Raw genomic sequence first — 13,632 nt, forward strand, 5'->3', positions numbered from 1 at the left:
AGCCAATCTGTCAATGAGCCACAGCTGGCGCCACACAGGCGGGGCTAATTGGGCGCCATGGCAAACGTGACAATGTTATCATTTTTTTATTTAAGAACATCAAACATATACTAATGTATTTTATTGTAATTTGGTTTCCCATTTTCTTTCAACAATGAACCAAACAACCGTCAGATTTTCTATAAACTGAATTAGCCATACTGAATGTGGCAAGGCCCAAGAGGGCCAATGATCCATTTTAGCTAGGCTGCTATAAAAGCCGATGATTATTGTTAATTAGGCTGCCGTGTTCAGCTATAGATGTCAAAGATCCCTTTTAGCTTGGCTGCCATACACAGCTGTAGACTTCAAATATTTTTTTTTAGCTAGGCTGCCATTGGAGGCTATAGACTTCAAATATACATTTTATTTAGGCCGTCACAGACGGCTATAGGAGTCAAAGATCTATTTTGGCTAGGCTGCTATAGGCAGGCAGCACGGCGGCGCAGTGGTTAGCGCCTGTGCGGCACAGTTCTGAGGTCATGAGATCGAACCTCCTGTGTGGAGTTTGTATGTTCTCCCCGTGCTTTTGTGGGTTTCCTTCGGGCACTCGGGTTTCCTCCCACATTCCAAAAACATGCATTTCAGGTTAATTGGCCGGTTCAAATTGTCCCTAGGTGTGAATGGGCGAGCGAATTGTCTGTCTCTGTGTGCCCTCAGTTGGCTGGCAACCAGTTCAGGGTGTCCCCTGCCCACTGCCCGAAGACAGCTGGGATAAGCTCCAGCACCCCTGCGACCCTACTGAGGATAAGCGGTGCAGATAATGGATGGATGGATGGATGGATGCTATAGGCAGCTACAGACATGAAAGATTCATTTTATCCAGGCTCCCATTAGACGTCAAAACTTTATATTACCGACGCTGCCGGTGAATGAGTAAGAATACAAATGTCAAAGGATGATATTGCAATGTCTGCTATTTATGTTAGCTACTAGCGCCACAACCTGTGGTTTGATTGACAGCAGGAGTAAATAACAACATTTAACATTCAAAAAATAGCCAGGGTTGGGTAGGGTTACTTTAACTTGATTACTTTCAATTACTTTTGAATTACCCCAATACTAAATCCGCTAATAAAAGACAGAAGAAACTAAATATGAATAAAATTACAAAATTTTCTGCAGGCTTGGTGAGTAACGGAATACATGGAACGGCAAAAATGATGTTGGCAAACTGTTTGGATTAATTTCATTTTGTTTCTATCGCATTTTATGTTAGTTTTGCCGGAGATCAAAGCCAGGAAAGAAAGCTTACCACGTGTTGTGAGTCATCATTTTATTCATATTTAGTTTCATTTGTCTTTTATTAGCATATTTGGTATTGAAGTAATCCAAAAGTAATTGAAAGTAATCCAGTTAACGTAACCCTACCCAACCCTGAAAATAGCACTTGCACATAGTCTTTAACAAGTTCAGTGCCATTGACGGCTTTGGACGTCAAAAACCATTTCACATTTAACCAATCTACAAATTGGGCCTTGCTTCATACCTGTACTGCCTCCTGCTGCCTGTGCAGGGAGTGTGGCAGCACCGACAAGCGATGCATCAACGACATGTACTCCGACTGCAGCGCAGCAAATGAGCAGGCGTCCACCCGGCTTCTCAGCTGTTCTCCTAAAGTTTGCAGCTTCTTCAAGGAATCTTTCACGGATTCCTGCTCGTCAAGACATTCCTGTTAAACCAAGAAAATGAAACCAAATGTAAACATCACTTTTACTTTTATGATATCGATGTTAATTTGGAGTCTGGGTTTCTTGTATACTTGTACTTACGTCACAGTCCTTAATCCAGGCGCTGCTCTCCTCTTCAGTGATGTCCCTGTCGGTGGCGCTCTTGAGCAGTCGGTCGGCACGCTCTTCCTGCTTCTCCACCGCTTTCACGCAAGCTCTTAGTGATTCTTTGTATTGCTGCCAAAGGCCAAGCAAGGCCTTGCTGCTCCTCAGCTGCTCTGAGATCTGCTCCAATAAGTCGTTCCACCTGGGATGATGGCAAGCTTTATTGCAACCCTGCCAATGCTTTCACTTTATGGTGTGGAGTTCGATGTCTCTTAACAGAAGTTTCCTTACCATACGGAACAACAACAAATTATTTCTTCTATTATTCTATCAATTTCTTCTCTAAGATGTCTGTCTACTATTGGTCGACGTCATATAAATCCTGCTCTGCTATTGGTTTGCGTCATAGCATTATGAAAATGCCGATACGCGATTTGCAGAACCACCAACCAAAATACCTTTCTCTATATCCAGTTCCGAGTCTTGTGTGCTTTGTAAAAACTGATATAGTCGGTGATACAACACCGTATTTTTTTTACTGTATTTATTAACTATGTGTCCCAGAACTTGCATTGATGCGAAAGAGGAAGCAAAAATAAGATAACCATGGAAAGGATGCTTACGATCATAAAAAAATGAAAGAATGGCACACGGTCTTCTTTCTCTATGTTGCATGGCCATAGCGATTTAACTACTGATTAGGACTAAAAATAAGGAGGCAACTAAAGAACAGAAATCTCCTGAGAATCTATTAATCCTCGCAAGTGTAAATTTTTAATCAGTTTCATGTTGAATCCGCAGTCTCTTCTCCTGTATTGCATCCATCTGCTACTCCACTATACCATCTCAAGTCACGTCACACCAAATGTTAATAATATGACATTTTACGTTACATGAATATTTAATTATGCTATCTTATCATATACGTCTGAATTACACATAACTGTGTGTGCGGCACAGTTCTGAGGTCATGAGATCAAACCTCATGTGCGGAGTTTGCATGTTCTCCCCGTGCTTGCGTGGGTTTCCTCCGGGCACTCCGGTTTCCTCCCACTTTCAAATAAAAATGCTGGTCAGGCTCATTGGTCAGTCCAAATTTTCCCTAGGTGTGGATGAGCGAGCGAATTGTCTGTTCCTGTGTGCCCTGCGACTGGCTGGCAACCAGTTCAAGGTGTCCCCTCACACTGCCTGAAGATAGCTCGGATGGGCTCCAGCACCCCGCGACCCTACTGAGGATAAGTGGTGCAGATAATGGATGGATGGATAGTACTAACTATATACTATATTGTAGTTTAACGTTTGTATTTGGAGTACCGCGGGTTCAAAGCTAATTACAATCGGTTGCTATCCCCTACTATACGGCCATTTAACTTTGTGACCCCAACCTCAATGTCATATCATGGGGGTAATTTATATATATATTTTGTTTTTTGGGTGCTTTACCTCGTGTTGACATCTCGCAGGCTTCTGTTGAGCGTTTCCGCCACACACGGCTCACATTCGGTAAGGAGCTCTTGGGTTACGGAGCCAAACTTGAGTAGACTGCTCTCCTGTTTGTCCATTTCCTCTTGAAGATTCTTGGTGGTCCAAAGTTATGAAATTAGTCGCAAATACGGGATGACAGTTTGTGCATCACTCACCTCCAGACTCTCCACTTGCTGTTGCACAGCCTCCAATGAACCACTTAGAAGATGTAACCGGGACACACAGTACTTTCCCTCCATCATGTAGGCGTCTATTTCCTCCGCCACACGCCTATATAAGGTCCATTGTTCCAACACAGAGCGCAGGCTCACCTTCATCTGACTTATCTGTAGTCAAGACATCAAGATTAAGATCCAAAAAGAAAAAAAAAAACGCCAGGTTTTTACCATATGTTCCAAATGAGCCCAGGATTGGTCAAGGCCTTTGAGCGTTTCCTTGATGACATTACAAGCTTCTCCTTTCTTGTCACGTAAGAGAGCATTACCACGTTCTCTGGCCTTCTCAAAATCTTTTTCTCTCTCTTTCACAAGTTCTTCTAACTCCTGGAAGAAGAAAAACTAAACATCAGAGTCAGTGCCAAAGACATGTCTTTATGTCATTTAGGTTTTGTTTGTTTTTTTAAACAAAATAATCTATTCTAAATTTGAGAGTAAACATTTACAAGAGGAAGATATTGTAGCTGAGTGTTTTTCAAACAGTGCACCGGGCACACTAGTGTGCCGGGAGACCTCGTCTACTGTGCCGCAGGAAATTTCTGGATATTATCCTTTCATAAAAAAGCATGCCATTGTTCAGTATATTTCCTTTTATTCCAGTGGTCAGCCAAAAACCTTTAACATTCATCTACCCCGCAGCAGTTTCCTATTATTTTCCCCTTCATATATTAATTATGAGGTAGACAGGGAACTGTTATTGATAACTTATTTTGTTTGATGAAGCTGTTCAAGATTGTACTCCAATAGAAATAATACAATTAATCATCTGATCTCATCTCATCAGCTGCACCGCTTATCCTCAGTAGGGTCGCGGGGGTGCTGGAGCCCATCCCAGCAATCATCGGGCAGTCGGCAGGGGACACCCTGAACTGGTTGCCAGCCAATCGCAGGGCACACAGGGACAGACAACTCGCTCGCTCATTCACACCTAGGGACAATTTGGACCGGCCAATCCACCTGAAATGCATGTCTTTGTAATGTGGGAGAAAACCGGAGTGCCCGGAGGAAACCCACGTTAGCACAGGGAGAACATACAAACTCCGCACAGTAAGTCCGGTAGCTGGATTTGAACCCACACAGGAGGTTCCCAAGACCTTAGAACTGTGCCGCACACGCGCTAACCACTGCTCCGCCGTGCTGCCCTACAATTAATCAGTGTAAGAATATTGCTTTTAATTGTACTCATTTGGATTTAAAATTTCTTATTTAAAAAAACAAACAAACAGAAAAAGTTAATGTAGTAAAATAAAAAGTCATTGTACTGGCAGATGTTTTTACTCATTTTAAGTATTATTTTTATGTTAATATTTTTCAGAAAAAGAAAATAAATATGTAGCAAAACTTATAAAAGTGATAAATATTGTAAAATCTCAAATTACTATGAAATTATTAACCAAAATAATCCAGATCCACGGTGACCACAAACAATAATAAAAATGTTACACTGTAAATTTAGGCAACATGATCATTTAAGCTTTAAAAGAATAGAAAAAAATAATTAATATCTTAACATTTTCGACAGAGAGTCTGCCTGAAGATTTTTTTGACCAGAAAAGTGTGCCTCGGCTCAAAAAAGGTTGAGAAACACTGGTCTAGCTATAGAACGGCACCTTCCCCCAGAGTGCGGCAACTGATGAAGGTGCACATCATATTTTTCAAACTGTGATGCACTAAAGCCGCAAAGTATGCATTAAAACACTTAAAATGCAAGTGTTGGGCAGAAAAAAATCCAACAAAAATTAGTAGTTTAGTCACCTAGAGTAGTAGTTTGTTTTCTTCCCTGTGCATTTTAGCGCTCGTTTTTAGCTGCACGACACAATACAACAACATTGAGTAGTCAAATTAAACAAATTGTCCCATTAAATATTTAGCGAGGAACATCCATCCATCCATCCATTATCTGCACCGCTTATCTTCAGTAGGGTTGCGGGGGTGCTGGAGCCCATCCCAGCTATTTTCGGGCAGTGGGCAGGGGACACCCTGAACTGGTTGCCAGCCAGTCTCAGGGCACACAGAGACAGACAACTCACTCGCTCAGTCACACCTCAGGACAATTCGGACCGCCCGATTAACCTGACATGCATGTTTTTGGAATGCGGGAGGAAACCGGAGTGCCCGGAGGAAACCCACGCAAGCACGGGGAGAACATGCAAGCTCCACACAGGAGGTTCGATCTCATGACCTTAGAACTGTGCCGCCGTGCTGCCCTTAGCGAGGAACATATTTCTTAATATAACGTCTGGAGGAATACTTTTTTCTCTCACTCTGTTTTCAAAAATTTTAAATATCTTAAAGGAAGCACGAACATTTACTTTGTATGGGATAAATTTTTTTTTTTTTCTTTCAACCTACCTGACAATCTTTCAACGCATTCTGCACCGACGCAACATCCTCTATTCTATGCTTCTTCTTCAGTTTCTCCTCCTGGACCGTCAGCCACGTTTTCAAGGCCTGAACTCCATTCTCCTGCTCCAACCAACGTTCCAATAAACTTTCTATATGTTGAATCTGAAAAGAAATTTCAATTGAGCGAAGAGTGAAGCTGACACAAAACAAAAGACGTGTTACCTTTTCTGTTATGAGCCCTTGAAGCATCTGCCATCGTCTGTTCATGGCTCCGAGACTCTCGGCGAAGTCCGTTTTATCCCTGCGCTTTCCCTCCACGTCCTGATTGCTGATCTGCAGTACCGACTGGTTGACGAAGTCTACAGTCAGCTGTTTGCAGGTCAAATCGATACGAAAGCCCTGCCAGGAGAAAAATGTGCTTGCATGTCTAAAAATATTTTCCGTTTATAATGATTTCCTTAACCAGAAATTTGTCACCTTGTATTTTTGCAGGAAGTCCTGAACCACCTCTGAACCGACGGCTCCAGAGATCTGGTCCTGGTCTTCAGAAATGATGTTCTCCATGAGCGCGATCCAGCTGTTGAGTTCAGAGATGGCGTGTCGGGATGCCAGCTTCTCCATCTGGAGCTGAAGGCCAAACAGTGAGTAGAACTCTCAGGATAATGTGCCCCCGCCTTACAACGCTATTACTTAAGGATTTGGAACAACATGTTTTTTGGGCCCCTCTTTTCGACATTATCTATTCGACGTCAACTACAAATTATTTAGCGTGCGCAAAAACTTCATTGCTGTTTTTGTGCTTAGAGTAACACCTTTAAGATATAGAATGCTGGTCTGTTATTTGATTGCATCATCATTCAAATACTATTGGCTAAAATACCTCCCACAATGCGCAGTTCAGAATCTCATGTGCTGTGTAAAGACTTTGCAAATTGGGGATAGAATACTGTATTTTTGTACTGTATTCATTCTCTCTGGGTCACTAAGCTTGCAGTGTGGCTAAAAGGAGAAGAACAAACATACTAACCATGAAAATGAAGCTTGTGATTGTCGAGAAATACAAAAAAGGCACACATATCGACTATTAGTATAAACAAGGAGGCAATTAAAGCAAGGAGGTATTCTTAGTTCATGACAATACTGGCAAGTGGAAGTTTTAGAATGTTTTACAATCTTTTCATTGTAATCCGCCGTGTCCTCCATCTCTGCATCCACCCACTAACTCCACTGTACCAGCTCAAGTCAGGTCAGACCAAAGATAAATATAATTTCCTTTTTCTTTCACAATTATTTATAATGTTATTTGATCCTATACACATATACAATATTACACATATGTGGAACTACAATATCTTTTTTGTTGTTTTAAGGTTTTTATCTGGGGTACTGGAGGTTCGGAGCAACTCATAAAGGGTTTTTATCCTTCGTTATATGGCAATTTCACTTTACACAATAATGTTGCATCCCGGGTCTATGTTAATTCGTATGACAGAAAGTGGAAAAGGAAGCAGCATCTTTTCTAACAAACCTGATGGAGTTTCTCTTGGACGACAGGGATGCGGGTGAGCAGCTCGGCCCACTGGGTGTCCACATTTCCTAATGCCGTCCTTAGACCGGCCGTGTCAACCCGCTTCAATCTTAGCAGCTGGTTCCCCGTGCTCAGGACGGAGGAACGCAATGATGATTTGGCATCCACTTCTTTGGAAAACTCCTGCACAAAGTGACGGAGGATGTTATAACGACATTTTTTTTAATTGAATCCAGAAAATTAGCCGAGTTGAAATCCCACCAGGAAGGCACAAAGGTGATCCCTGACGGTCTCCAGCTCCTGAGGAACGGTGACCGACTGTGTGGTCCAAAATTCAAGTCTGTCCAGGGCCAGCTGTAGCCAGTGGTTCAATTCTGCAGACTCTCTTTGGTACCTGGTGAAAAAAACATAAAATATGATACAATAAACATAAAAGAGTTTTCTTTCTAGTTTTTTTCTGTGTCTGACCTGCTCCAGTGTTTGAGGGTGGAGTCATAACGATGCAGCTCCTTGTTGACTTTGGTGGCGGACGACAGCCAGTGATCTCCCAGCTGAGTGAGTTGGTTCTCCAAGTCCAAACAGCTCACAGACAGGAGAAGTCTCTTGCCTTCTTCTAGGACTTGATAGAGTTGGGGCTGATGCTCAGTCAAAATGGCCTTCAAACTCTGAAACACAGAAGATGGGTGTTTTTTATTTCTCCAATTTAGAGTAGACCACAACAATGATCTGTTCTGAGGTGGGGATTGTTACCTTTTGAACCTCTGATACCCCAGATAAAAACATTAACAAAATAGTTCATAGTGAGTACTACTTGTGTGTTATATTCATGCTTATGATAAATACGGTACCATTCTAAATAAATTTGCATGTAAAGGAAAAAAATAAATTGTATTTATCCCTGATGTGATGTTACTTGAGCTGGTCAAGTTGAGTAGTGGGTGGATGCAGGTGGGGTAACAAAGACAGTGGATTAAAAATTAAAAACATTCTAAACCTTCCACTAGGGAGGAGTGTTGGTCCCTTAGAAGATTTTCTTGCTTTAATCACCTCCTTATTTTAAAATATAGTCCCATTCATTGACTGGCCACAATTAAATTGCTTAGCGGGGTTACCTATGCTTTATTTGTATTTCTTGATAATCGCAAGCTTAGTTTCTATGGTTATAATCTTTTTTGTTTTTCTCCTTACCGTCACTGTAAACCTTTAGAGTCATGGTGAATTAATACAGGAGAAAAAAATTCAGTATGGTACTGCAGACAAGCAAAGTATTCCCGAAGGACACGAGATTCTGAACTGAATGAAGAGAAAGGCATTATGGTAGGTCATTTAGCCAAAAGGATATCTGCATTTTCATGATTCCTTGTTGCAAACCAATGGCAGACCAGCATTTTATATGATGTCGACGAATAGCAGACAGGCATACCTCGTCATCCACACGGAGACTGCACAGTTAAAATTTTATAAGGTTTTGGGCATGTGGAATAATTTGTTATTGAAGTATTACAATAGGGAAAATGTTGTAAAGGGAGACACGAACAAATCGTGAGGCGTATCCCAGGGTTCTCCTGTCCAATTTTATTGTCACATTCTTACCTGATAGAGACTAATCCTCTCTCTGAGTCTCTCCTCGGTCTCCTCCACCAGACTAACTGTGGGTATGCTGGATTCGACAGCCTCCAGCTGCCTGCAAAGAGCCTGGTATTCTTCCACAAGCCTGCTCCATGACTAGACAAGACAAACAAATCAGCATTTGCTATGAAATCAAGATTTGTTCTGCATCTCACCTCTAGAATGCCTTCCAGCTCCACCCCTCTTCTGTGGGCCTGTTTGAGGACACTGTGAGCTAGGGACATGGTCTCGTCTAGGGCCTGGATTTCTCGAGGGGCTACCAAACCGGAAACTTTGCTGTAGAAGGTCTGAGTAAGGATCATGTGGCATTCCAGACTCTGGAAGAATTCCTGAATGGAGAAATATTGTCAAACTGAAGTCAAATTAGGTCTTAGATGTAAATGACATCTTACTTTGTGTTTGTCCAGCAGCGTTTGGACCTCGACGACAGAAGCTACGGTCATTTTCTGGTCAGCAGCCATCTTGTCCTGGGCCGTGTCTACCAGATCTGTGAGGTCTCGGAGCGCCGCCTCGTACTGGGCTTTGAGGGACAGGGCTTGGTTTAAGTTGCTGCGTTTAGAGCCCACCATCAGCAGCAGATCTTTGTAAGCGTCCTGTGGAGCAACATGTCATCGTTAAACTTGACGACTGAAGCTAACATACAACAAGTTTTGCTTTACATGGAGTTTGATGAGTTCCTGGTGGGAGAGCCGGTCAGAATGGTGGTCTTCGGCTTTGGTCTTCAGCTCTGTCACCTTCTGCTCAAACTCCTTTAAACTGTCGTCCACCTCTGATAAGGTCTGAAAATGATGTGCATAGTTATAAGACACGGTTGGGCAAAATGTTCTGATATGAAAGATGGGGGATCATTTTTTTATAACTGGCACAGATTTTTTTTTCCTCTAGTGTGTGTTGGCATCCAACCTCAATCTGCTTGGCTGCAGGCCTGTCCACTGTTGCAGCCATCTTCTGGAGCAGAGACTGTTTTCCCTCACTCAAAGCCGTGAACGCCATTCGGAGTTCATTCTGGGATTTAAATGACATTGAAATGGAGATCAAATCCCCCTTACAAGAATTTAGCATGACAACGTTACCTGGAAATTTAAGTGATCTTGGAGTTTGTCCCTCATGTTGTCACATCGTTGTTCAAGGGTGGCGTCCAGCAGACCCATCCTTTCCTGCAGACCTTCTAGCGTGTCCTCCATCAAGACTTGCTCTTCCCCTCCAAAAAGCCTTCCTGCACCTCCTCCAAAAAAAGCTCTGCACTGGCTCACTTCTCTGCTCAATCCCTTCAGATCTTTATTGGTGCACTGAGTGGAAACAACCAAATAAAATTACTGATTCTATCCATAAATTTTTGCATTTCAAAATGCCCAAGAAATAGAATATATTCACCAAAAAATGAAAGAACAATACAAAAAAATAAAAACAAATGACCAAATAAAGCAAATTGAAAATACAATAAAACAAAACAAAAACAAACAAACACAAATATCCAAAAGTATATAGATGTCCTGAAAAAATACTTGTGTGTGTTCAAAAAAGAAAAAAAATATTTTTAAAAAATATATGTAATAACAAATTTAAGAATAATAAAAATACGTAAGAACCACATGATACATAAATAAAAATATTATCACATGAAATAATACAGGAAAAATACAATAAGCCTCTGTCCAACAAAAAAAAACACATTAAAAAAGCGTACGACTGTAAAACAACGGCAACCAGACGATGAAGGTACTGTATCTAAGTCAGATCAGTCGGCTTTTCTTGTTACTGCTAACCAGGGAAACCAGTAGTATCTGTGGTGCCCCGCCTACTCAGGCAGTTAATATTAAGTCCAAAATAATAAAAATATTCAAATAAATAAATAATAACAAAAATATTTATAAGAAATGAAACATAAAAAAACAAAAATGGATACTTGCTGAGCCTGAATGTCATACAAAAATCTAAAATATTTTGGGGTGAAACATGTGAGCTTCAGGTTCTTAATAGGAGAACCTTGCCATTCCTACACATTGCTAGCCTGGTGAGGGACTAAAAAAAAGCTCGGTGTCCCACCAGACCTATAAAGCACTGAGAAACCCCCCGAAATAAATGTAATCAATCCTCTCTCTTACTTCAAGATGCGTGAGTTGTGTCTCTGTGTCTTCGGAGAGCAAAACGGGACCAGAAAGCATTTCGTTCTCAGCAGCGTCCAACCACTTGGATGCCGCCAAAACGGCCGTGTACAGATTTTGTTGGAACTCCAACGAACTTGAGGAATGCACTATCTTCCTGTCGCCGCTTTCCGTCTGCAACAGAAGTCAAGTCATGTTTATTAGCAGTGTCTTAAACTCATGACAAAAAGTTACCGGACACCAGGGCAGACAACTCTGAAAAGTTACCTGCCCAGCCATTAAGTTGCCTGCCCCATTTTTCACAACTTGAAACACAATGACGGCTCATCGCAAAAAACCCCATAGTTGCAAAGTATTAAGGATTGATAATCAGAATATATAACAGAGCAACACTTCAAAATTAAGTTTATTATAAATATACTTATAACATTCATTGCATGCAATGAAATCGCTGTATTCCATCTGCCAGCAGTATGTACCTGTATTTACTCATCATCATTCATGCAATGTTTGCGTTTCGTCGTCTGCTATAAGCTACGTGTACTCCTCTTTCCACAATGCTTTTAATGTACGTTTACATTTTGTAGCGTCATACATTTTGTTTGCTTCTTTTGAATCTTTCTTCTGGGGCTGAGGTTTTGGCTTGATTCCTAACCACTTCTTCATTTTTCTTGTGTTCTCTGCGCGTCTTCTTTGGAAAATTATATGCAAATGCACGACGTTATTACCTTCGGGAAAGTCCGGAAGCACAAAGTTATTCGATGCAGAGTATGCAAATTGCCAAACAAACCGAAATTTCCAAACCGAAGGAAGATTTCGAAATCGGAATAAAGCAAACGTTTGATTTGAAAAGAAAAAAAAAAAACAAAACAAAAAAAAAAAAACGAAAGAGACGTTTTGTAAGTTGTACGCCCGACGTAAAAGACGGGCAGACGTTATTTCAGACACTGTTATTAGTATAGTCCTTAATCACGAGAAGTCTCAAAAGGCTGTACAAACTACAGATTATTACAGACTACAGAGTATCATTACACCATCCCCTGATCTAAAACCTACAGAACAAAGTGCTTCGACTCATTTGCTGCCAAAGAAGGATATAAATGTCAAAAATATGTACTCGTTCGATGCTCAAAACGGCTTTAGACATTTCATTTCTACTGTTCTACCTCTTCAGCTATTCTCTCCAGAACTTGGACACATGCTTCAAATAACACAGTTGGGGAGCGAGGATCCTTGCCGCAAGACTCGCCTCGGAAGACCACGCCGGGACAGGTCAGACGGGAGCAGTGGATGATCTGCACAAACGTGTGAGTCGTGAAGATGACATACGTGTTTAAGTTATCCGGAGAGATCGTACCGTGTTTATCTGATCCTGTTCCAGGGTGTTTAATGAAAGTTGCAGTTTGGTGCTCTGATCTTTATTCAGGTTCTCCCAACGTTGCCTCAAGTTGTCCCTGTTAGGAAAGCTCTCTGACTCCAGTAGGACTCCCACGGGATGTGTCCCCTCGCTGCCGAAAAAGGTAATCAAATATTTTTTAAAATAAGTCACATTAAAAAGTGACGTCAAAAAATGTGATGATGTACCTATCCCCATTTGTTGTGATATGCTGACTCAATAAATCTTCGCCAACACTGGCTACTGATTGAAGCAACTTCCTCTGTTCTGCTACATGTTGCTGGAGCTCCTGCAAAAAAAAAAAGAAATTCAATCTATATTTAATAACAATAAATATATAAATTAATGAATACAAAATAAATAATAACAATTAAAAATAATACAAAATTGAAATTACACAAAATAAACAATAAATATATTTCAAAATTAACAGTACAATTACAAAAAATATATATTTAATAACAAACACTATATTATAAATGTTTGAAAATAAAAAACAAAGATAGCAAAAGAAACTTAAAAATAAAAAAAATCTTATTTAAAATTATGTATGTTGGCCTAGAGAGGGATCAGCGCCACCTGTCTGCACTTACCCAAGACACACCACACCTACAACCCTAATGGTTGATCACGTAGTGGGTTTAATTTTTTTCTCTCTTTCTTCTTTTTCCCCTTCTCTCTCTCTCTCTTTTCTTTCCTCTTCTCTCTCTCTTCTCTTTCCCCTTCTCTCTCTCTTCTCTTTCCCCTTCTCTCTCTCTCTCTTCTCTTCCCCCCTCCATTTCTCTCTCTTTCTGTCTTCTCTTTCCCCTTCTATTCCTCTCTCTCTCTCTATTCCCCTCCCTTGGCCCCTCTCTCTCTCTTCTCTTTCTATAATATATATATATATATAAAAATCAAAATAAATCAATAATACAAATATAAAATAATCAATAATTTTGTTTTTCATTGTATTCTCATAATGAAATAAAATAAAAACAAAAACAAAAAAATAAAGAAACAATTTCAAAAATATATAATAACAACTAAAACAAATAATAACAACTGAAAAAATTACCCCCCCCAAGAAAATAAATAAAAAAATAAATAATAAACATGCTAGGTAACAGGGTTTCCC

At 40.6% G+C, this 13,632-nt stretch overlaps 1 protein-coding gene across 1 annotated transcript in view; it reads right to left on the reverse strand.

The window, feature by feature from the left end:
- syne1a (spectrin repeat containing, nuclear envelope 1a) overlaps positions 1-13,632 on the reverse strand; it is a 198,191-nt gene that overhangs the window by 35,637 nt on the left and 148,922 nt on the right. The window contains exons 102-122 of the mRNA XM_088325643.1: positions 12,707-12,807; positions 12,480-12,630; positions 12,289-12,417; positions 11,123-11,296; positions 10,091-10,306; positions 9,921-10,022; positions 9,677-9,796; positions 9,410-9,610; positions 9,173-9,346; positions 8,982-9,113; positions 7,857-8,053; positions 7,650-7,782; positions 7,389-7,571; positions 6,338-6,487; positions 6,083-6,259; positions 5,867-6,022; positions 3,686-3,841; positions 3,455-3,625; positions 3,258-3,391; positions 1,812-2,016; positions 1,529-1,711 (exon numbers count right to left, since the gene is read on the reverse strand). Of these exons, the coding sequence (XP_088181769.1) occupies positions 1,529-1,711; positions 1,812-2,016; positions 3,258-3,391; positions 3,455-3,625; positions 3,686-3,841; positions 5,867-6,022; positions 6,083-6,259; positions 6,338-6,487; positions 7,389-7,571; positions 7,650-7,782; positions 7,857-8,053; positions 8,982-9,113; positions 9,173-9,346; positions 9,410-9,610; positions 9,677-9,796; positions 9,921-10,022; positions 10,091-10,306; positions 11,123-11,296; positions 12,289-12,417; positions 12,480-12,630; positions 12,707-12,807 (3,345 nt within the window). The remainder of the gene's footprint in view (positions 1-1,528; positions 1,712-1,811; positions 2,017-3,257; positions 3,392-3,454; positions 3,626-3,685; positions 3,842-5,866; positions 6,023-6,082; positions 6,260-6,337; positions 6,488-7,388; positions 7,572-7,649; positions 7,783-7,856; positions 8,054-8,981; positions 9,114-9,172; positions 9,347-9,409; positions 9,611-9,676; positions 9,797-9,920; positions 10,023-10,090; positions 10,307-11,122; positions 11,297-12,288; positions 12,418-12,479; positions 12,631-12,706; positions 12,808-13,632) is intronic.

This window comes from Urocampus carinirostris, chromosome 20 (genome assembly GCF_059441175.1).
Source record: "Urocampus carinirostris isolate Australia breed hairy pipefish chromosome 20, RoL_Ucar_1.0, whole genome shotgun sequence".
NCBI classification, from domain to species: Eukaryota; Metazoa; Chordata; class Actinopteri; order Syngnathiformes; family Syngnathidae; genus Urocampus; species Urocampus carinirostris.